Source organism: Mobula hypostoma, chromosome 2 (assembly GCF_963921235.1).
Source record: "Mobula hypostoma chromosome 2, sMobHyp1.1, whole genome shotgun sequence".
In the NCBI taxonomy this organism is placed as follows: Eukaryota; Metazoa; Chordata; class Chondrichthyes; order Myliobatiformes; family Myliobatidae; genus Mobula; species Mobula hypostoma.
In genome coordinates, this window is record NC_086098.1 from 187,026,580 (window position 1) to 187,051,340 (window position 24,761).

The 24,761-nt window shown below is 37.8% G+C and overlaps 2 protein-coding genes across 5 annotated transcripts in view; one reads left to right on the forward strand and one right to left on the reverse strand.

The window, feature by feature from the left end:
* LOC134360328 (EMILIN-3) overlaps positions 1-13,661 on the forward strand; it is a 33,699-nt gene extending 20,038 nt beyond the window's left edge. The window contains exons 5-7 of one of the 2 annotated variants that reach the window (XM_063074564.1): positions 5,032-5,067; positions 10,710-10,841; positions 11,682-13,661. In XM_063074564.1, the coding sequence (XP_062930634.1) occupies positions 5,032-5,067; positions 10,710-10,841; positions 11,682-12,019 (506 nt within the window). In that variant the 3' untranslated portion in view covers positions 12,020-13,661. The remainder of the gene's footprint in view (positions 1-5,031; positions 5,068-10,709; positions 10,842-11,681) is intronic. The other variant, XM_063030512.1, reaches the window with a different exon arrangement.
* A 2,586-nt stretch (positions 13,662-16,247) lies between these two features.
* Positions 16,248-24,761, reverse strand: part of LOC134342748 (phosphatidate phosphatase LPIN2-like) — an 81,593-nt gene continuing 73,079 nt past the window's right edge. For all 3 annotated transcript variants that reach the window (XM_063041255.1, XM_063041258.1, XM_063041256.1), the window contains exons 17-20: positions 24,010-24,162; positions 22,754-22,868; positions 22,191-22,294; positions 16,248-19,401 (exon numbers count right to left, since the gene is read on the reverse strand). In XM_063041255.1, coding sequence (XP_062897325.1) covers positions 19,236-19,401; positions 22,191-22,294; positions 22,754-22,868; positions 24,010-24,162 — 538 coding nt within the window. In that variant the 3' untranslated portion in view covers positions 16,248-19,235. The remainder of the gene's footprint in view (positions 19,402-22,190; positions 22,295-22,753; positions 22,869-24,009; positions 24,163-24,761) is intronic.

The following is a 24,761-nucleotide window of genomic DNA, read 5'->3' on the forward strand; positions in this document are numbered from 1 at the left end:
TTTCTGATATTCCAAGGAAGTTTATGTATTAATTGATATGGTATAATTTTAGTATGTATTATAAGGTAATTATTAACTTGCAGTAGGAAATCCAGTTAATTTAAAAATAGGCATTTTAATCAAACTAATATGTAATCCATTACTGCTCTGAATCCTGAAATATGCAGCTCATTGTTTCCTGGTGAAGATGCAATTTTGAGAAGTAGCAATTAAAATGTGAATGCCTCCCAGTCTCCATTCACAAATATTCTGGGAAGCAAATGGTTTTTCTCGGTATGTCTACAATACCACAATCTCACTAAATTAATTCAGCTTGAATAAGAAATTTGAGGTTTGATGCTCTGATAAAAATACTCGGCTTTTATTTAGCTTTGGCAAGGACTCCATTAAAATAAGTGACTGGCACCACTCTTTAGCTTGTAAAGATTAAATGAGTACTGTACTTTATTACTCATTGCTTGTCCAATCACGTTGATCATCAGAAATATAATTTGGCTAAGTCCTCAGGATAGGTCTCCAGTTTATTTCTGAACAGACTATTCCATAATTGTTTTCAAATTTTCTTCAGTCCATTGCTGTAATCTATTTAAAAGAATTTACATTAATATGGCAACTTCCTTAGCTTTCCCAAAGTTAGTGTCCTGATATCCAGGGCCTGAACTATCAATTCTGTGCACTCTTCCATATTAGCTGCAAAATTTTGATTAATGCACTTGAATGAATTTTGAATTTAAAATCTAGCACCAATGATGAAACTACCTGTTAGTCAGGAAATCTCTCCTTGTTTCCTCACCTTTCAGGATGAAATCTGTCATTTTTGCTCAGTGTAATTGTAGACCCACAGCAATGTGATTTACTCTTAATTGCCTCTAAAATGGCCCAACAAATGACTAAGTTCAAGGGCAATTAGACATAAATAATAAACTGTAGTATTACTAGTGACACCCACTTCCAATGAAGATGCAAAAATTGCTTTTGGTAGTCACTGGTATTTCGTCATTAAACATGTACCCAGTCTGTACACAATAATTCAATCCTGAAGAAGGGTCTCAGCCCAAAACATTGATTATTCATTTCCATAGATGCTGCTTGACCTGCTGAGTTCCACTAGCATTTTGTGTGTATTGCTTTGTTTGCTGTTGTTAGCTGAGATGAAAATGTTGCTCCAGACCATAAAACTTCTTAGCAACATATACAAAATGGTAGAGGAACTCGCGTGTTCATCAGGTCTTGGCCTGAAATGTCAAATGTTTATTCCTCTTCATAGATGCTGCCTGACCTGCTGAGTTCTTTGAGCATTTTGTGTGCGTTCCTGTGTTTACAGCACAGAAACAGGCCCTTCAGCCCATTCTAAGGCATCTAAACTGACTACTCCCATCAACCTGTACTGGGACCATAGCCTTCCATACCCGTACCATCCATGTACCTGTCCGAACTTAAACATTGAAATCGAGCTCGCATGTACCACTTCTGACAGTTCGTTCCACACTTTCACAACCCTGTCAGTGAAGAAGTTTCCCCTCATGTTCCCCTTAAGCTTTTCACTTTTCACACTTAACCATAACCTCTGGTTATATTCCCACCTAACTTCAGATTGCATTTACCCTATCTATACCCCTCATAATTTTGTATGCCTCAATGAAATCTCCTCTCAATCTTCTACATTCCAAGTAATGAAGTCCTAACCTATTCAATCTTTCCTCATAGCTCGGGTCCTCCAGTTTCTGCAACATCCTTGTAAGTCTTCTCTGTACTCTTTCAATCTTATTTGCATCATTACTGTAGATAGGTGACCAGAAATGAACGCAATACTCGAAGTTAGGCCTCACCAATGTCTTACACAACTTCAACATAACATCCCATCTCCTGTACTCAATACTTTGACTTATGAAGCCCATAAACTGTCTTTACAACCCTATCTACCTGTGATGCCACTCTCAATATTTGCTCAGGTTCCTCTTCTCCGCAGTAATAGAGGCGTTACTGCATTAATACTGGGGTATGTAAAATTTTCAGCATCTTAAATAGATCCACTGGAACTTTAGATTGAGATCCAAATCTTCCTCAGTGTTTTGAATAAACCTTTGAAAACTTTAGAGCAAATCTGAGTTTACAAAATAAATTACAGAAATACCTTTAACACTTAGAAGAAACTTAACCAACTCATAAGCAAGAGCCGCTTATTAGCATTGCGGTTACTTGTCAATTCTGGTGCTGGTCACAACAAAGTTATCCACAGTGACTCTGAGCTTGGGAAACACGTTAAGAATTCTATTCAGTCATCGACACTGCCCCACTTTGGATGTGACAACAAAGATTAAACTGTAAGTGCAAAGACTTTTAAGACTTAATGGAATTCTTGGTATCAGCAGGAATGTCTTGACGGTCCATATGCTGACTGGTATTTTTGTGTCCATAATCCATGTGTAAGCACCAGTTATAATTGAGTATAAAGAATTGTGTTGCAACATTCCCCTTCCCATACCATATTGTACCTGACATGAGAGCCTTGCACTTGTTTTGAAGCTAAAGAGATTCCCAATGACAGAACATAGAACAGTATAGGGCCTTCGGCCCTCAATATTCTGTTGAATTTAGATCAATCTAACCCTTCCTTCCCACATAGCTCGCCATTTTTTCTGTCATCCATGTGCCAAATGGATCATAGAAAAATGGGGAGTAACATACACAAGATGTTGGAGGAACTCAGCAGGGTCATGATGAAGGGTCTTGGCCAAAACATGAACTCTTTATTCCTTTCCATAGGTGCTGCCTGACCTGCTGAGTTCCTTAGCATCGTGTGTATGTTACTGTGGATTTTCAGTACACGCAGAATCTTTTGTGTATATAAAAATAGAGTAAATTTTAAAATTCTAAATTTATAACCAGAATTCGCTACTATCAGTTGTGCCAGTTATTGAATTGATCTTTTGTCATGATGATGCATTTAAATATTACTGTTCATTTTAAAAATATAAAATATCAATATCAACAGTAATCTAAGGCTCTTCATCATTGTGCTTTACTATCTGTCATGTAGCACCTTAAAATGATGCTCTTGGAACTGGGGACAACTTGTTCACAGACCATTAAAAGCACTTCATCATATCAATGACTTTTTTTAGTCTTTCATTTGAATTACATTCTTCTTTAATGCACTTTACAATCCATTATGAAATTTAGTGTATATTGACAGTAATTATGTGACATTTTGGAAACAAAATCTGTTATGAAGAGTAAATAAATTTAAAGTACTTACCTAATTGTAGTGATTCATCTTTACACATCAGATCAGATCTTATCAGACCTGCTGCATGAAATATGTTTTATCATTTATCAGCAATGGATAATTAAGTTTATTGTAAATGCTTCATAATAATGTACTATTAATGGTATAGAATGATTTAACAGATGATAAATTATTATTCTGTAATTTTGATTTACAAGAAGAGCATTGCAACCATTTCCAATGGCAGATCTTTAATTGGCTGTAAATATTTTAAAAATATTTTTAGATAAATTACTGTAAGTGCAGGTTGTGGTTTTTAATTTGACATACAAGTTTCATAGATTCACAATAACTAACCATGTTATTGTGAGTAAACCTTTAAAAATTCTTAGAATTAGATGATACAGAAAGACATATGAAGTGTGTGTGAGCCCTTTGAAATAATAGTCTAATTAGACGATTAGTCTTGAGGAAGGAACTCGACACGAAACTTCCACTGTTTGTTCATTTCCATTGATGCTGCCTGACCTGCTGAGTTCCTCCAGCATTTTGTTTGTGTTGCTTTGGATTTCCAACATCTGCACAACTTCTTGTGTTATAATTGTTGGGTGGCGAGGTGGAGATACATCTCTACCAAGGGAGATCTCAGGTGGTCCTTCCCTCCACTAGCCTGTAGATCCTCCCTAAGCAAGATGTAGCACCTTCTTAGCCTCCCGATCAATGTCACGTGAAGCCTTGGAAGCTGGTGATGGATGGTCGTATGAGCAGCTGGTCCTGGTTATGCAGCCACTGACGCCAGGCAGACAGTCCCTGAAGTGTATTGATAATGACTGGAGTCACCCATCTTGTAAAGACACTGTACCCAGAATGGCAAACCACTTGATTTAATATAGAAAAATTTGCCGAGAACAATCATGGTCATGGAAAGACCATGAATGCCCATGTCGTACGACATGGTACATTACAAATTAACTATAATTGGTTGAATATTAAGGATGGCTATTTAGTGAAAAATACATTAAACACTTCCCCATTAACTTTCCACAGTTGCTTTAATGGAAATAGGAGAGTGATTTTTCAGTTTCCCTGCTTTAGTAGGAAATAAACAGAGAATCAGTTTATAAGTCCGTTCTCAGCTCATAAAATATTGGCAGTGATTTCTAACAGCATTTTAGGTCAAGGAAGAATATTCAAATCATATTAAATCATTGGGCAGTCTGTTATGATTGGAAATTGGATGATTCATCTTAAATATGTGCCAGAAACTCCCTTTAACTTATCCATGTCACTCACACAGTTCATATGATAGATGGTAGAAGAAGCTACAATGTACATTGATGCAGTGATTTGTGGTATTGTAACAAAACCTCGTCCATTCTCCACAAATGGTGCTTGGTGATATGAATAAATTAAGCCTATCCAGGATAAGGGGCTTAAATGTGCTTTTATTAAAGCTTCCCTTACAAGAATTAATTTATTCCTTTGTACACTTTTATTACGGTGAAATCTTCCAGCTTTCCATGGATCAACTTCCATATTTCTCTATCAGGTGGTCATTTTGCATTACAGATGAACAACTAACCTCCTTAATCTTATATATCATCAATAATTGAATATAAAATAGCAAACACACAGTACTTCCAACAAAATTATTTCATTTACGTCATAGGATATTACTTTTGCACATCAAATCAATGTTTTTAAAGGAAAAGGTCTGCCGGTATAAATGTTAGAGATCAAATTCCTAACACTTCAAGTAGTGGCAGAGTTCCAAAACATAATTGTGGTATTTTGAATTTCAGGTTTACAAGAACCCATTGGCCCTTCAGGAGCATCAGGTAAAGTTATTCAATGAAGAAATATTTTAAACTATTTACTTTCCAAAAATATTATGTAACATTAAAAATACTGGTAGTATTGGTGTACTGGTACTTGAAGTTCTGTATCTACAGATAAATTTCCAAAATTTAAAATAATTCCAGAGTTTTATTTGGCTTAGAGTGGATCTTGTTGAGGTTTGCTTTAAGTGACTGAATCAGATATAAATGCTAGATGCTAAGGCTGCTCACACCATCAGTTACCTGGCTTCAATCCAGACTTCTGGTGCTGTGTGCGTGGAAACTGCACGTTCTCCCTGTGACCCCCAAAGGTTTCCTCCAAATACTCTTGCTCTGATGAAGTGTTTTGGCCCAAAATATCAACTGTTTATCCCTCTCCATACATGCTGCCTGACCTGCTGAGTTCCTCCAGCACTTCTGTGTGTGGTCCTGCTGTTTGCTATGTACATTGGTAGTTTAAATTGCCCTCTGTGTGTAGGTGAGTGGTAGAACCTGAAGGAAGTTGATGGAACAGTGGGGAAAATTAAATGGGAATCACATAAATGTGTGCTGTGAAGTTCCACACGTGCTGACAGCACACAACCCTATCTGTACGCCTATGTGCCAACTCTGGTATGCTTCTTGCCTTCTGTACTGGATGAAATTGGGACAGCCTAAGCAATTGCCCACCACAGACTGTATTCCCTTAACAATTGACATTCCTGATGTCCCTGGTGACTGAAACAGAGCTAGACTGTTTGCAGCCTTGAAATCTGAGCAGAGGTTCCAATCAAAGTCTCGTCCTTTTCATTATAATACTTTCCCTTCAGTTATCTGCTGCTGGCAACCTTCATTTCTGCCATTATAACATTACCTCTTAATTCCCATGATCAAAAATTCTGCAGCCCATATCCTAATTCACGCTCATCACCTACAAATCTCCCAGTATAATTATAAAATTCTCATCAGTTTTCATAATCATCCCCTACCACCACCCTGGTCCCCAAACCTCTCCACATCCATGCCTCCTCCAATCTTTAAAAATATAGAGGTGGTAAACGTTCGGCACATCTTTTTTTAAAAAATTGTTGGCGTGCAGTATGTGGTACTGCCATGCAATTCTCTAAACCTCATCCATAATACAAATATTTACAATGATTATGTTACCTCCAGAATGATTTATTACAACTCAAAAGCAGTGAGGTGTTTTCACAGGAAATGCCCATGTCGGCTTGATGTCGGTTAGATGGTTCTGACAACACATGACGTTGACGATAACTTTTAAAGTTCTCGCAGTCTTGGTGTATTCAGATAGTAAATGGTTACAATAATAATATTTAGGAATTACGTCATTTTTCAATTGTCTTTTAAAAAGATTAATATTAATTTTTGAGCAGGTCATCTCAAATGCTTAATTTATTTCAATCTGTACCCATTATATTTTTATTAATAGTAAAATGTTGATCCATGTAAAAAAGCAACAGGATTCATCCTTTTTCCGTAAAATCCATAATTATTATTACTAATTCATTAATCAACATTAATCTCTGCTCAAAGTTATTATGGCACATGAGAGAATTTTTTTAGAAGGTTATGGCCAATTTAAGCACATGATCTCAAAAGGGTTCACCACCTCTGTATAACCTTTCAAGATCTGTGCTCCTCTAACACTGGGTTATGAGAACCCCAATTTCCATCTCTCTACTTCTGGTCTTCAATAGTCATGCCTTGTGTTGCCTAAACCCAGAGCTCTGGAATTTTCTGCATTTCCCTTTGCTTTCAGACATTCCTTTACATCTTCTTTTCTGGCCAACCTTTCAATCAAGTGGCCTAATATCTCCTTAAGTGGCTTGACCAAGGAACTGATTATAGACTTCAGGGGAAGGAAACGAGAGGTCCATGAGCCAGTCCTCACTGGAGGATCAGAGGTGAGAGGGTCAGCAGCTTTAAATTCCTAGGTGTTATTATTTCAGAGGACCTATCCTCAGCCTTGCACGCAAGTGCAATTATGAAGAAAGCACAGCAGTACGTCTACTTCCTTTGGAAATTGCAGAGATTCAGCGTGACATCAAAAACTCTAGATGTGTAGTGGGGAGTATATTGACTGACTGTGTCACAGCCTTATATGGAAGCACCAATGACCTTGAATGGAAAATTCTGCAAAAAGTAGTGGATAGAGCCCAGCCCATCATGGGTACAGCCTCTGCCACCATTGAGCACATCCGCAGGAAACGATGTCGCAGGAAAGCAACATCCATAATCAGGGACCCCCATCACCCAGGCCATGGTTTCTTCTCACTGGTGCCATCAGGAAGAAGGTACAAGAGCCTTGGGACTCACACCAGCAGGTTTGGGAACAGTTACTACCCCTCAACCATCAGGCTCTTGAACAATGGGGATAACTTCACTTGTCCCATTATTGAAATGTTCCCATAGTCAATGGACTCACTTTCAAGGACTCTTCATCCCATGTTCTTGTTATTTATTGCTTATTTATTTATTATAATTATTTCTTATTTTTATATTTGGATAGTTTGTTGTCTTCTGCCCTCGGTTGAAAGCCCTAGTCGAGCAGTCATTCATTGATTCTGTTAAAATTACTATTCCATGGATTTGTTGAGTATGCCCACAAGAAAATGAATCTCAGGGTTGTATATGTACTTTGATAATAAATTTACTTTGAACTTTGTTGAGTTCTGTTTGATTTTATTGCTGTATTTGGGTGAGGTGCTGTATTGGAATTTTTCTACTGTTAGCATGCATCTTGGAATTATTTTCTTTGTTGATTTACCATGAGTATATTTCTGTCAATTCTTGTAACTTATAATTCCCTTGTCAAATTGCATTAAAATTGCTTGACAAGAATAATAGTCATAGTCACAGTCATACTTTATTGATCCCGGGGGAAATTGGATTTTCGTTACAGTTGCTCCATAAATAATGAATAGTAATAAAACCATAAATAGTTAAATAGTAATATGTAAATTATGCCAGCAAATAAGTTCAGGATCAGCCTATTGGCTCAGGGTGTCTGACCCTCCAAAGGAGGAGTTGTAAAGTTTGATGGCCACAGGCAGGAATGACTTCCTATGATGCTCAGTGCTGCATCTCGGTGGAATGAGTCTCTGGCTGAATGTACTCCTGTGTCCACCCAGTACATTATGTAGTGGATGGGAGACATTGACCAAGATGGCATGCAACTTGGACAGCATCCTCTTTTCAGACACCACCACCAGAGAGTCCAGTTCCATCCCCACAACATCACTGGCCTTACGAATGAGTTTGTTGATTCTGTTGGTGTCTGCTACCCTCAGCCTGCTGTCCCAGCACACAACAGTAGACATGATAGCACTGGCCACCACAGACTCGTAGAACATCCTCAGCATCGTCCGGCAGATGTTAAAGGACCTCAGTCTCCTCAGGAAATAGAGACGGCTATGACCTTTCTTGTAGACAGCCTCAGTGTTCTTTACCGCACTCAAGTGGATCAGAGATTTATGCCTCTGCCGTTTAGTATTTACTATCCTTATGGGCACACCTATGAGCTACTGATCAGAATGGCTCACTGATTAAGCTCGCAGATGGTTCTTAAATTAAAGTTAGCGTTGTTCTACTGTAGATAAAATGTGGATATGTGGATGTGTGAATGCATAACCATTAACAACTGATATGTGATATATCCTTTTGTACTCACTTCATGCTCTCATCTTTGGTCATCTGGATAGCTTGTTCTTTTGTTAGATCATCCATTATGTCTGGGTACATCTAAAGAACAATGAAATACTATAGAAACGATGTAAGTGAGAGTTATTGTGTATCTACTCTTGTTATGAAAGAGTATCGTCTATTTTAAAATTAGATGCTTTCGTCCATGAGAAGTTATATTTTACCCAATAGCCATTGAACACGGGTTCTATTGGAGCTAATTGTCAAAAGAGAGCTCAGCATCAGTGCACAGAATCTGCAAGTTTTATTCTTGTGGAACTAAAGCAGTATCATTCATTAAGCCTAATGCATCTATTTCTGACTTGGGTCATTCAGTTTCAAATGATTTTTTCCCCAGTCTTGGTATCAGACCAACACTCCAGTAGAGTATTATGTGAAGTGCTGCCAGTGAGACAGTAAATCAAGACCTATCCACTTTCATGTTTGTAAAAAGACAAATCCCATGGTACCATTTTGAACTGGGCAATTTCACCACTACACTGATCAATATTTGGCTTTGGCTAAACTTTAATAATGAATAAATTCCGTGAGAACTTAGTATGCTCAAATTAGCTAACATTTTTCCTATACAACCCAGCCACAAAATCAAGTACATCAAAGTGCTTTGGGGCACCCGGAAATAAATGTCCAAGTTGCAACAGAAATCCCTCTCCTTCCTTCTGTACATAAAATGATTAATTGCTGTGATCTTTCAATTAATAGTGCCATTCCAAGTAAACATAATGCCTGGGTGCAACTCTACATTAACCGAGCAGCTTATTACACAGTGGATATTTATAAAACCCCAGGAGGATCATTTCCTCTTAGGCCTGCTATAAAACAGCAGCATTTTCAGGTCAGAAACAAATGTTCCTTTTAAAGGAGATAAATGGGAGCCTGTTCGGCAGAGACAAAGTTAAAACCTTTCAAATTCTGGTTCCATCCCAACTGGCAGGATCTTTTATTCAGTAGCTTACCATAGAGTGTCCAGTTTTTGTCATCTGAGAATGATATTCTAGTCTCGGTTTGCTCCTCCTGCAATAACTGGACAAAAATATTATCCCCACCACAGCCATTGGAAAGAAAATGACAAGCTGCCAGGTTTAGAAGCCAAAAACATTAACCACAATGTGCATCACATGCTGTATATATTAAAGGGAGCTGCACAAGAAGGTCAGTGATCAACAGCAACACTTCTGACGGAACCATATTGAATGCATCAAAGGTGTTTCTTTTTGAACTTTGTTCAAGTTTTGGATTTCTCTGTGTGTATGGGAGTTTAATGTGAATCACGGCAAGAGTTGAGGAATATTTTTCTTGATAACCGTGCCAAGTTTCACTTTAGTTTTGTCCTTTGTGTTTCTAATCATCTAGAGCTGAGAACAGCCTAAACTTAAGGGCATTGGTCAAGAATGTTATTCCATACATCTGTATCAAGTTCAAATCTACATCAGATGGCAGTACACAAGTCCTAAAGTCAGTGATATCTCAATATCTTTACTTGGAACTAATAGAGTATTATATGAAAAATGTTCAGCAAATGCTCATATTCTGGATTTTTTAAAAATTCAGGTAGTCAATTAATTATATAGGACTGGCGTATACCCAATTAAGGAAAGCATAAAATTAAAAACATTAACTTCATTTTACAGTTCATTGTTCCCAACATAGGAAGTGTTTTGACCAGGTTCTTTCCATCACAAACATTTCCTACATTGGCAGTTACCAGCTAGCCAGGCTTTTCATTCCTTCAAAAAAAACAGATTTTATATATCTCAAGAATATTTTCATTAAATAGATCCAATACACATGAATGTTTTCCATTATTGAACACTGCTGTTCATGTTTAATGAAATTTATTGGTGGAATTTAAATTCAATCAGTAAAATCAATGAATTCTGTGCTTTCCATCTCTATTTTGTTTCTAAGTATGTTCACTGATGATGTTTTATTTACAGGAAACAAGGGTCTTACTAACCACGTCGTATTTTCTGTTGGTCTAACTGAAGAGCCCTTTACTGCTGATAATGGTGTTGTAAGGTTCAACAAAATTCTGATCAACGATGGAGGGCATTATGCACCTAACACAGGTATGACATCCCTGGTAAATCCACAGGTATTTGGCCAGTACAGTAAAATATCGCTTCAAACCAGCAAAAGCTATTTTGAAAGCCCCAGAAACAAATCCTTGCTGTGTGCTGCAGTGTTCTATATTCTAAGCAAACTTCTGAAAGTAAAATCACTTATCTGTGATTCATAGTTGACATCTGAAAGGAGCTGTCAAAAAAGCCTAGTCCAATTTCTATTTATGAATAGCACATTCTCCAGCTGTTTTTGTCAGTGGTGGATGAAGCTAATCAAGGGATTTTGTCTTGAAACCTGGATAATGTGAAACTCCTTGAGCAGTCTGGAGCTCAGTTAATCCAATCCAAGTGAAAGATGTACCAGTGCATTCCTCATCTGTGCCTAACACAAAATACTCTGCAGATGCTGGGGTCATAGCAACACTTACAACATGCTGGAGGAACTCAGCAGGTCAGGCAGCATCTGTGGAAAAGATCGGTCGACGTTTCGGGCCGGAACCTGACAAAGGGTTCCGGCCCGAAACGTCAACCAATCTTTTCCGCGGATGCTGCACGACCTGCTGAGTTCCTTCCAGCATGTTGTGAGTGTTACCCATCTGTGCCTTATAGGTGCTTAAGAGCCTATTCATTTATCTGAGGTTACCCATACTCTGACTTGCTATTTTGGGTCTAGTATTTATCTGATCAATAGTTACCTGTTCATCTGACAGATAGCATCTCATTGCAGGTTGGCTCAGATTTACTGAAAATAGTTATTGCTTGGTACGAGTAGCAATGGAACTTTGGACCAGATTTCAGATCCGGACCATGTCTATAGGAATCTAAAGTTCTGTGTTTGTTTTGCAGGTGTATTTACTGTCCCTCACAGTGGACAGTATTTTATTAGTGCTGTACTGACTCCGCAAAGAAATGAACGCATAGAGGCTGTGCTGACAGTATCCAATGTAAGCATTGCACAAGTGGACACAGCCGGCTATAGGACTGAACGACTAGAAATTTCAGTGGATGAAAATGAGGATCATCCTGGAGGAGGCCTTGCTGTGTTCAGCCTAATTCTCAGGCTGAAAGCTGGTGATGAAGTCAGTGTTGTTGTCATGTCAGGAAAATTAGCTTACACGAGAACAGAGGAGCTATACTCTACATTCAGTGCTATTTTATGGAACGATTCACCAATGCATAGTTGACAAAACCGAGGTAACTAGAACTGATAGAATTGGCCATCCTTTGATTTAAAATGCTTACTGTAAATCTCACAATGAACTAACTGGAAATACTCATTTCAATTGTAAACATCTGGCAGACTGAACTACACTAGAACTGCAATCTTTGGCCAATCTAAATTTTTAAGTCAAGAACCACTAAGTGAAACAAACTGAGTTACTGTATATTCAAGTTAAATATCTTCAGAGACAAAGCCTGTAGGTTACCGTTCATGTGTTATTAACCCTTTGAGAATAGTACTGTTCAGCCAGATAATGGCATCATTTAATATTAAGATGACTGATTTTAAAAATGCTATTTCCTTTGTACATATTATGATTCTATTTTAAATTACTCATTTTCTGACATTTCCAGTTTTATATAATCTATACAAAGATAATAGTACTTTGAAAGCTTAGTCTCAATGCTGAACAGGTTAAAAAGCTGAAGATTTTATATGGGATCTTAAAATGTTTGTCAGTGGCCATTTAATCAAAAGAACTTTTCTCATCGAAGGAAATTCCATGTAAAATGCTCAAACCCAGAATATTAAACAGCATGACTTACACTAGAGCGATTTTCAATGTTTGGAGCTCAGAAATATCCTGGCACCACCATTCCCTGCTAGACTGTACATCAGGATGTAAGCTATCATTGGCCATTAGAACATTGTTAGCTTATAAAACCAGGCCAAGTGGTAGCAAATATTTTGACTTGGGTAGCCTAAACAACCCTGTAGTTACCAGAATAATTTATTTTTAAATGTAAGCTTTTCATTCTTTTCTATGAAAATTCATCATTAAACTTCATTTGTCATACAGGCTAAGCTACACTTACTCCATGCCAACTTTTCATGTCTTCATTTTAAAATTTTGTGTGCATTTGCCTTCACTTTTAACTATCCAAAGATTCAGAGAGCAGATATTGAGAAATGAATAGCAGTTACCTAGGCTGCACTCAGAATTTCTGCCAATTTGCTAACAATGAGATAGTTGACTTTCATCAAGGAGTCAGTGCTAATATGCTTCCTATGTTTGAACGTTATGGATTATGAATTGTTTCTGCATCAACTGAACATTAGTTAGGGACGTGATTTATTGTGTCAGCAATACCCAGTATCATTTCCAAGGCAGAAAAGTTGCATTTTCAATAACGATTGTTAAATGTTAATGAATGCTTGTGAATGGTCAGAGATTGTGAAGTGGATGAATGTACAGCAGAGCGGACACAATGGTCTGAATGCCTAATCCTGCTCTCATGTCTTATGGTATTTAACTGAAATTAGTTGTTAAAAATAACATTCAGATGCAGATTATAGCACAGTAATCACTTAAGTATTTGATCAATCGACTGTTTGAAGTTGACAGTCTGTTGTAAAACAAACTGCCAGAACATTTGCAGTAATTTGAAATATTTCCCCAAAAATATATTGAGAAAAAGTATAATTCTTTATATTTAGTAATAAATGCTAACATAACATTGCAGCTCAGACATTTTTAACACAATGAAGAATTGTTCAACATACACATGAACTTGAAATCCTCGTGTTTGTATATTAGTGTACATCTTTGAACATATGAAACTTGATGAACAAGTTATGGTGCTATTTTCTGTAAATTAAATACACATTTTCTACTGTTTAATTTAATGTTTGCAATAAACATGGTTTGAAATTATGTCCAATGCACAGTGAAATTGATTTTTAAGATATTCAAAGTTCATTTGCTTCCTTGGATATTTTTGTAAAAAATTGTAGAATGGATCTTGGAAGAGCAAATTTCAAAATTTCCACATTAAAGACACAAAACTGCATCTTCTAGGGCTATGCTTTGGAAAAAAAATCAACACTTCTCTAGATAGAATTTGGTTAACAATGGCTTCAAGCCTGCTCCAGATATTTGAGTAGTTTACTCCGTATCAAATTGTTCTTGCTTTGAGCCATTTTGCATCCTGATGCTGATCTAATGACATCGTTCCTGGCATGGTATATTTTTAGACTCGAGCCTCTCCGTCTGAACGCTCAATGTCACAAGCCCGATGTTGAGCCACCACAGGCTGGTGGAGTTTACTAACATCCTCCAAATATATGTATTGCTCTCCCCATCTAACATTTGTCTGCCTCTTTCTCAAGTCTCAGTTCTGGACTTTGCTATTTATCTTTCAATGCACTGCATGGGTACAGTGTGTGAAGAGGCCTTGTGTAAGTGCATGGTCTTGAACCGTACTGAATCCCCAAGGGGCAGACAGACATTCAAATCATTGTTGGCATATTATGTGGTAACTGATTCATGTGTTATTCAGGCACTGATGTTTCTTAATGCATTTCTTTAGAAGCAAAACACTGATGGTAGGGCAGGCATACATCCTGCATGGTTGCCAAGTGTTTTTGGTGTTAATCAGACCTGCACTACAAATGGTTCAACATAAACAACATCTAACAAGAGCAGAGATTCCTTTGTTACAGCAGAATGTAGCAACAAACTCTTCTCCACAAGTGGCAAGAAAATACATCCACCTTCTTTTGTGTGTCTTATCAAATAGACAATTCCATCTGATGATTAGGGCTGAAGAATTCATAGAATATACAATGTTCTGCCTAGGGCACTCATGGATACATTTTGCATAGTATGCCAAAATCTGGTTTTAACATACCTGGCCCCTGTCCAAACAGAACAGGTTAAGTTCTGGCCTTTGTGATATATTTTGTTGCCAGCAAGCTTCCCATCCATGTAATTACACATGGCTTTTTGAAAACATTTAAGCTATCAACCACAGTCTAAGGTCACGTTTTTCCAAAATGACGGATATTAAAGGAACAAGATTCCAACCTGCAAGAGAAGCAGTACTGAGCAATAAGGTAACAGCAAAATATATTTAATCAAATTAGACCCAATCTATTGGCAACACCATTCAGTAGCCACCAATTCCACATTTATTTCTATGAATTAGGCAAATGGAACATAGAAAACCTACAGTACAATACCGGCCCTTCAGCCCACAAAGCTGTGCCGAACATGTCCTTGCCTTTAAAATTACCTAGGGTTACCCATAGCCCTCTATTTTTCTAAGCTCCGTGTACCTATCCAGGAGCCTCTTAAAAGACCCCATCGTATCCACCTCCACCACCACCGTCGCCGGCAGCCCATTCCACACTCTCACCACTCTCTGCGTAAAAAACTTACCCCTGACATCTCCTCTGTGCCTACCTCCAAGCACCTTAAAACTGTGCCCTCTCGTGCTAGCCATTTCAGCCCTGGGAAGTTAAAATGTTCTACTAAAGAGTCTATGAAGAGCCTGTATTTTGATTCTAAACAGGACTAATGTGGAATTTGCACAACAAAATTTGGTGGAAGTACTTATGAGATGGAATAAAACAGGGGTTCCAAGCTTTTTTTATGCCATGGACTCCAACCATTAACCAAGGGGGTCTGTGGATCCCAGGTTGAGAACCCTACTCTGAAACAATGACAAAACATCTGCATTTGAAATTACTAACAAGGAATGGAAGTACTAATTCTTTGAAATATATACAGTGCAAGATCTGGTCCAGCAAACTTCAACTTCATGCAAATTGCTCTTGACTGTTCTCAGGAACAGTATTTGAAATCTTCATCAAGAAACACCCAGACAGAAAAAACAATCAAAGTCTTCTCCAAACTCTTCCTCAGGTAAGATAAAACATTATGAACACTGATCAACCTGTCGTTAGCACACACTTTATTAAGCTGCCAGTAGCTTTTTTGCTGATTTACAGATCGGCTCCCCCTATCATTCCACATGCATTTGTCACAGTCCAATTGCTGATAACAACTCCCATCACCTACATTGACCCTTCTCAGTACACTCCTTGTAGGTCAGTGCCAAAGAGCAGTCGAGGCTCAAGAATTCACATTATGACTTAGGGAGCAAGTGTTCCTTTCTAACTTACAGAAAAATCAGTTTATGGACAGTTCTCTGAAACAGAACCATTACATAAACTGACGGTCTCTCTGTATTTTAAACATCCTGAATTCTACTTCAAAGTCAAATGAGTGAAGTTTGACACAGGAAATCTCCACAGATGAGGTTAAGGGAATTACTTTAGAGTTTTTCTGTTACAGTCCTTGATATTGCCTTAGCCCAAAACAGAAAAACCTTTCTCCCCCTGTGGTGAACTCCTTAAGATTTCAGTCAGTAAACATATTCATAAATTTATTTCTCTGTTGTGTTATTTAATAACATATTCTCAGGGGAAATAATCATATTAGTGCAAAAATAACACAGACATTGGAATACATGTACACTTGTTCAATTTTCTTTAATTATTCCAGTTATTTTAAAGAAATTTTTAAGAAACAAGCAATCGCATTCTTTGAAACAAGTTCACTTTAACAAGTGAATAAATTATAGTAACTTCAAAGTAGTGAATCAAATATATTCAAAATTCTACTACTTCTCCATGCCATATTAGTTTGATTCAGGAGTGATTTGCTGGCATTATAATTAAGACTTATTTTAATACACCTTGGTACATGAAAATTCCTTTGGTGACATATGAAAATTGAATGCGAAACATACACACCACTTAAGATTGTGTCTATTTTAACCAAATGTGTAACCACAAATAAAAGATATTGATGGTCTAATAAAGTGCTTGCATTACTTTTCAAGGAACAAAAGTTTCCCCAGTCAGAACTGTAATTGTAAGCATTTGCTTGCTGTACCACACTACGGTCTGATTCCAACTCAATGTGTTTCAATAAGTGAACACTCTATCCATTAAGCAATTCCTCACTAACAAAAAAAGTTTATTTCATACAGGCACTACATATAGCATTGTTAAAATAGAAAAGAGCTTAAAAAGTCTCTTCACAAATATTTGAACTTTCACAGAAAGAACAAACCTTTCAAATAGTCTTTTTTTTAGATCAATGCCCAGTCAGTGCTTGCTGAATGGTAACAAGAGAATTACTACATTCAGATACAACAAATTATGCATTTGTATTGAGTGGAAGAACAAGGTGAAAATCCTCACCTATAAAACCTCACACATGTTGCGTGATGACTTTTTTCCAATATGCAATGTAAATACAGTTCTACAATTTATTCATTCTCTCTTACAGTTGTCTTAATATCACACACATCTCTCTCTTAAGGCCAGATCAATAGCCTTAATACTTGAAAAATAATTGCTGACTATAAACTAGGCCAAGAAAACAATCTTGATTGAAGCAAGAAAGGAAATCTGTGTTTCTCAAGATTCTTTTGCATATGACCCATCTCACAACTCTAATTACCTCAACTAAAACTGGTCAAATTCATGGTTTTAAATCTGAGGTTCAGCAATATATGGCTGTTAATTTAAAAACCCAACTGAGTTTATACTTCCTAGCAAATAGCATGTTCATTAAATATTTACATCTAAATTACTAAAAATTCCTTACATAAAATGTTTTAATGTCTTACTTTGCTGAACTGTATTTAATTTCACCATTACTTCTAATTCTGCTACCTTTTCCATGCCATATTACAGTTTGTTCAAAAGTGATTTTCAGGCATTGTAATTAAGGTGTATATTAATGCACCCAGGAACAAGAAATCTCCTTTGATTGATGTATAATGATTGAATGTGCAAGATACATCCTAGTAAAGATAGTTTCCACTTAACCAACATTTTTAACTTCAGTTTATAACTCCCAAGAAATTTAGAATCCAAGCTTGTATTTGACTAAGTCAAACTTGTCAAGGAAATCTAATGAGACAAGTACAGTATTTTACTTGCCAAAGACAAAGAATAAACAATTGACTGAAATTATCAATTATAACTGGTGACTTTCTCTGAAAAAGCTGAAACAATCAGACTTAAATATCAAATTTTCTAAAGCAATAACAAAAGTCCTCACTGATTACACTAGTAAAACTGGAACAGTTAATGTAACATTCGCCTTCTCCTCAGGCAACTCTCGTGCAACATGCTAGTCTTCCACTGTACTTGCCAAAGTACTTTAAAAAAATCTTTTTTTTTAACTTAAGTCCACCATCTTTTTAAATGTGTTGCAATTATTCCAATGCCTTGGCTAAGAGTTACATCAGAGGAGGCAAATTCTTATGACCCTAGGAAGGTTAAAAATTTAAGCAGGATAAAGCTTCTTTTGTGTTGAACAAAACAACACACACAAAATGCTAGAGAACTCAGCAGCCCGGTAGCATCTATGCCGAAGCTTTCAGCCTGAAACGTCGACCGTACTTTTTTACCATAGATGCTGCCTAGCCTGCTGAGTTCCTCCAGCATTTTGTGTGTGTTGCTTGGATTTCCAGCCCCTGCAGATTTTCTCTTGTTTATGTTGAACTGTTTGGAGTTCTTACCATTTGCTTTGTGTCACACTTCAGCAGCTGGGAAATACCTTCAGATACCAAAACACTACTGTGCGACATCCAACTGCATACGCGATGTTTAATTTGCTAATTTAATCTCATCATGGCCAGGCCTCTAAAATACCTGTCCTCATTCTACTTTAGATAAGACCTTCAGTTAGTTGCTGCACCTTGCTCCACATTTGGTTCCATTCAACCACGTAATTACAGCTTTTTGAGCATTTTTGCCCTCATTATATTTGTTTGTTTTAATGAACCCCCCCCTCACTCTAACCCACAAGTGTATTCTGAGTGCACTTTCTCACAGGGAGTCTCTATTGCACCGATACAGGCTGACAATTTAAGTGTCGGATACTTGAAAAACCACGTTTACTTTCTACCATGTTGAAGAGGTAAATAAAAATAGTTCTGCCTCCTTTACCCTGTAAAGAGTGTACCAAAACTATTCTCCAGAGTTCAAAGTGCTATACTACAAGGAAAGTGTCCTTTGAAGTCAATTGCGAATCTTTTATCAACTAGCATTTACTACTGACCCAATCACAGGCACCAGCAGGTAGTTTTTTTAAACTGGCTATTTTATAGCTTCAGCTGTATAGTAAATTTAATTAAACCGTCAATGTGCAAACTACTAGGTGGGGAAACAGTAATGTCAGCATTGTCACAAGTGGTGTTTATTGGAACTTCACTTGAATTCACTTAGATTAAATACTTATAAATTGCATTTTAAGTGCGAATCAACTTACAGATCATTGGACTTCAAATCAGAAGTTACAGATCACAATGTGCTCTAATATAATCAAAGGTACTAATATGCTTACAAATCAAAGTTCTTGAAAAGCCTTTTTATTAATCTTTCGAGGTTTTAAATTCATTGAGCTCATCTGCATCAAGTTCTAGAAGTGGTTCGCGCCAATATGCAAAATGACTGTATTCAGGGTAATGAAAAGCTGAGCTTCTTTCTTGTGCTATTAGCGGGAATACATGTTCTACTAATTCACCCAACCGTGAATACCTGAGGAGAGAAAGGCACAATTTGATAAAGAACTGCAGAGTACTTTCAGATGGTCTGTATTATTGAAATATAAAACAACTCACAACGTTACCCAAACCTCTTGTCATTACCTACCACCCCACTAACTTCTAAGTCCAGCATATAATTCTCCGTAACCTCCGCCATCACCAACAGGATCCCACCACGAGGCAACATCTTTCTTTCCCCTACACATTCCATAGGGAATACTCCCTATGCAATTCCCCTGTCCATTCTTCACTCCCTACTGATCTCCCTCTGGTACCTATAGACAATAGACAATGGGTGCAGGAGTAGGCCATTCAGCCCTTCGAGCCAGCACCGCCATTTACTGTGATCATGGTTGATCATCCACAATCAGTACCCTTTTCCTGCCTTCTCTCCAAATCCCTTGACTCCGCTATCTTTAAGAGCTCTATCTAACTCTTTCTTGAAAGAATCCAGAGAATTGGCCTCCATTGCCTTCTGAGGCAGAGCATTCCACAGAACCACAACCCCCTGTGTGAAAAAGTTCTTTCTCAACTCCATTCTAAATGGTCTATCCCTTATCCTTAAACTGTGGCCTCTGGTTCTGGACTCCCCCAACATCGGAACATGTTTCCTGCCTCTAGCGTGTCCAATCCCTTAATAATCTTATACGTTTCAATCAGATCCCCTCTCATCCTTCTAAATTCCAGTATCTTTGCAAGCGGAACAAGTGCCATACCTGTCCCTACACCTCCTCCCTCAAAACCATACAGGGGCCCCAAACAGTCCTTCCAGGTGAGGCAACACTTCATCTGAGTTTGTTGGGGTAATCTACCCAGTGCTCCTGGAGTGTCCTCCTATATATCGGTGAGATCCAACATAGATTGGGAGACCACTTTGCTGAGTACCTACACTCCGTTCACCAGAAAAAGTCGGATCTCCCCATGGCCATCCATTTCAATCCTCCTTCCCATTCCCATATGCAAGTCCATGGCCTCCTCTACTGCTGTAATGAGGCCACACTCAGGTTGGAGGAGCAACACCTTATATTCTATTCGGGTAGCCTCCAAACTCATGAAATGAACATCGATTTCTTGATGATCCCCCCCCACCTTCACCGTACCCACTTCCCTCTCCTGCCCATCACCTCCCTCTGGTGCTCCTCCCCCTTCCCTTTCTTCCATGGTCTTCTGCCCTCTCCTATCAGATTCTCCCTCTTCCAGCCCTTTATCTCTTTCACCAATCAACTTCCCAGCACCCCTCCACCCCAACCCCCCCACTCCCGGTTTCACCTAACACCTACTACCTTGGACTCCTTCCTCCCCTCCCCCCACCTTCTCACTCTGATTTATCTTTTTATTCCAGTCCTGAAAGGTCTCGGCCCAAAACGTTAACTGTTTACTCTTTTCCATTGATGCTGCCTGGCCTGATGAGTTCCTCTTGCATTTTGTGTGTGTCGTTGAGACTTTGAATTCAGAAACTAGAAATGCTTTTGTTCATTTCTGCTGGTGAAAAACTTGCTTAAGTGGGCAGGCACCTTGTCCATTAAACTTTTCATTACATAGTTAAAAAAAACTTCTGCAGGTAAACTTTGTCATTTCAGATCAGTATCAGAATAGCTATACTTAAGTTGCCCCAGTTCTTTTGCGGATTGGGAGTACGACTGAGATACAAGATGCTGGATTCTAGAACAACAAACAAGGTGCTGGGAGGAAAGAAACTGTTGACATTTCACGTCTAAAGCTGCATCGGTCAGGCAGAGTGATCATAATGATTCTAAGCTTATTGGTGGACTGAGGAGGGGTGTATGATAACAGGCACATACTGCCAGATAGGAAAGGATGAGCTGGGTTGGAGTTGGAAGACTACCAAGTGAATGATAGATGGAGGCAGGCAGAAAGGGGAAAAAAAAAGATGGAACAATGTGGAGGGAGAGGAGTATGAAGATAGGAGACAGCCATTGGAGGGATACAAGCAGGACCCAGCTACATCTTCTCCTTATTCCTTTCTGATCACTATAGATACCACTCCCTCATCCGCATCCCTCCCCACCTACCCCACCCCGACCTCTGCCCTTACCGTAGATGTAACGCTTGTCCTAACACTTCTCTTACTACCATCCAGGGACATAAACAGTGTTTCCAGGTGCAGCAATGGTTCACACACTCCCTTCTTCAACACTGTCTACTACAGTCCAAGCTCCCAGTGTGACCTACCTTATACAGGCAAGTCCAAGCACAGACTTGGCAACAGTTTCACAGAACATCTACACTCAGTCCACAAAGGCCATCCCAAGCTCCCAGTTGCAACTATTTCAATTTCCCATACTGACCTGACCATCGTTTTCTCTTTGTCAGGATGAAGCAAACTTGCACTATAAAGCTTAAATGTTGAGTATTCCACTATAGGCATCCGTTAGTCTCATGAAACCATGGATCTGCGCCTTGGAAGGTTTTCAGGGCGCAAGCCTGGGCAAGGTCGTATGGAAGACTGGCAGTTGCCCATGCTGCAAGTCTCCCCTCTCCACGCCACCGATGTTGTCCAAAGGAAGGGCACTAGGACCCATACAGCTTGGCACCGGTGTCGTCGCAATGTGTGGTTAAGTGCCTTGCTCAAGGACACAACAAGTTGCCTCAGCCAAGGCTCGAACTAGTGACCTTCAGATCACTAGACGAATGCCTTAACCACCTGGCCACACACCAACACTATAACTGGTATTAATTTTTACATATCTGCAATTTCCATCAAATAGTAATTTAAAACCCATCCTCACTTTTAATAAACCAACATTACTGGGCACTTACGATGATTTGTTGCTCTTCGTTTGTTCCTGAATTAGCTCTCCTTTGGGATTTACAATGAAAATTCTGCTTTCTTGCACATTGACCTCTTTATAGGCATATGCATCCTGCAATAAATATTTACAGAAGTGTAACTGCAGCAATTATGATTTGATGAAATTCAGCATTGTGTGCAAAAAGCTTTGAAATAATGGTTTTGCAATCATACCAGCCTGGTAGATAAGCAACAACAGTGCTAACTTCATTGTTAGCACTGTTTTCATGGCTTCTACATTGATGATTTATCCAAATCTTAAAGTATAAGCATTCCTGAACAAATGGAATAACCAACAGTCAATTTCGTAAGACTGCAAGAATCCCTCATCACTGAGGACACTGATGTCCTCTGAGAAATCCAGAGGAAAGGCAATTCACCCACCCTGAGTCTCGAAGTATTTACTGCAATGTACAGTTTAAATACAAAGTACTTGGGCATAAAAAGCTGCAGAAATAGAGCTAAGTGTTAAAACCTTATTTAAATGCAAGGATTGCTAATGCAATTGGTTTTTAGCTAAATCTTCACTTACATTAGTCCTGTTTCCAAAAGCAGCATAAAATGGAGATCTATGCGGATTAAATAGATTCCTGATGTCATTCAAGCATTGAATTTTGAACAGTTCTGGTTTCTTCTCAATTACTTCCCTGAGAAACATAAAACAAAAGTTTTGGGACTTTGTCCACCTACTGTCCAATAAAACCTTTCAGACTTCCCAATAAAAGTATGACATACACATTGCCAATTAAAAAGACTGAAAGTTGTTCAAAAAATGTTCAAGATGATAATAATCAGAAATACACATATCATATGCATAAATGATGGTGAAGGAAGAACTTTTGGGAATATTCAGAACCGATGGCAAGTGATCCTGAGATCAGATACAGTAATCAGATGATTAGTGTGGAAAGGACTAATTTTTAAGGTGGGTGACATTTTTGTTTCCATGAAGCAAAAATGACTTATTTTTGGAGTAGGGGCCATAGGAAGCATTAAGTACATTCATGCATGGGTAAAGGATTCCAAAATGGGAGATGCACATTTGCAGTAACTAACAACTTTTCAAACTTCAAAATAAATTTATTATCAAAATATACTACCCTATATCGCTATATACTACCCTGAGATTTACTTTCTTGTGAGCTTTCACAGTAGATATAAAGAAATACAGTAGAATCAATGAAAAACTACACACAAAGATAAACAAATAACCAACTTGGGGACAGTAGAACACACGGAGGATTTGAAAAGCAAGTTTTTCTATTGAGAATATAAAAGCATTGAAAAATAAAAGCCACATAAATTTCCAGGAGAACTGTCATTAATATGCATCATTACTTGTGCACAAAAATTGTGTTCCTATACTGGAAATGATTAACACATTTATTTGAAAGCAGCATCTTTGAGTGTCAAAAAACAAAGACAAATATTATCAATATCATTGTCTGCAAGAAAAAATTACCAGCATTCTGACCCAAAGTTGTATGGGCCTATGATAGTTCACAATGATAAATCCTAGTTGGCGCAGACTATGCCTGACATAAATTGGCAGATTTACCCACTATGAGAAACAATTAATTTTTCAATTAGTTAGAAATTTCATAATGTCCGCTGTGACACTATTAAAGGCAGAAATTATTTAAATAGGAAAACGTTGAGGGATTTCATCCATTAAATATACTTGCAGTATAAAGTTCAAATGCTGCTTTACATGCAATTATATTTGAAGGCTTAGATGGATGATGGCAAATTTCCTTAAGTTATATAAATATTGAAAAGAATCATTACCTGTGCAATGCTGAAATTAAACTACTAGGCGCCAGCAGGAGAGGTCCTCTGGGAAGTACAGTACCTCTGTCGTTAACCCAGTGCAAGTATCCTCTGGTTATATCTGCCATTCCTATTGCACGGGCAGAGCAGTAAAGAAATTTGTAACCATTCCTGTATAAAAGCCGAGAAATATCAATGATATGGTATTCTCTACTTGGATCTCATATAAAAACCATTACCATGATTCATTTTGTGGTCAGAACATTTAATGAAGTGGATACAATTTCAATAACTTTATGAGTTTAGTCTGAGAGTTTCAAATGAGGGCAAAATAGTTTAAATTGACATTCATTAAAAATAAACAGATATTCCCAATACATATAATTATAATCTTATAATTTAAATGCGGTCTTACATCAGCAAACTAAATCAGAAATGATAGTTCAGTGAAATGAGTTTATTTAAATAATTTATGCACTTAAGCTGAACTAATAGATTAAGTGAATATGAATTGTGAAGATTTCAATATTATATCAGTCCAATTACCTAAAGTTACTCGCTAATTATTTCATTAGCACAAGATAAAAATACATTGAATTAGAAAGTTAATATCATTTGATTTAACTTCGTACATATAGGCATTCTGAACTTTATCCATTGACTGAATATGGGAAACAAAATATTCAGAAGCCAAATCACGTATCAAAATTATCCTACAGTTGAACACATTAGACTGCAGCCACACAAAGGCAGCTCACAAACTTGCCTGG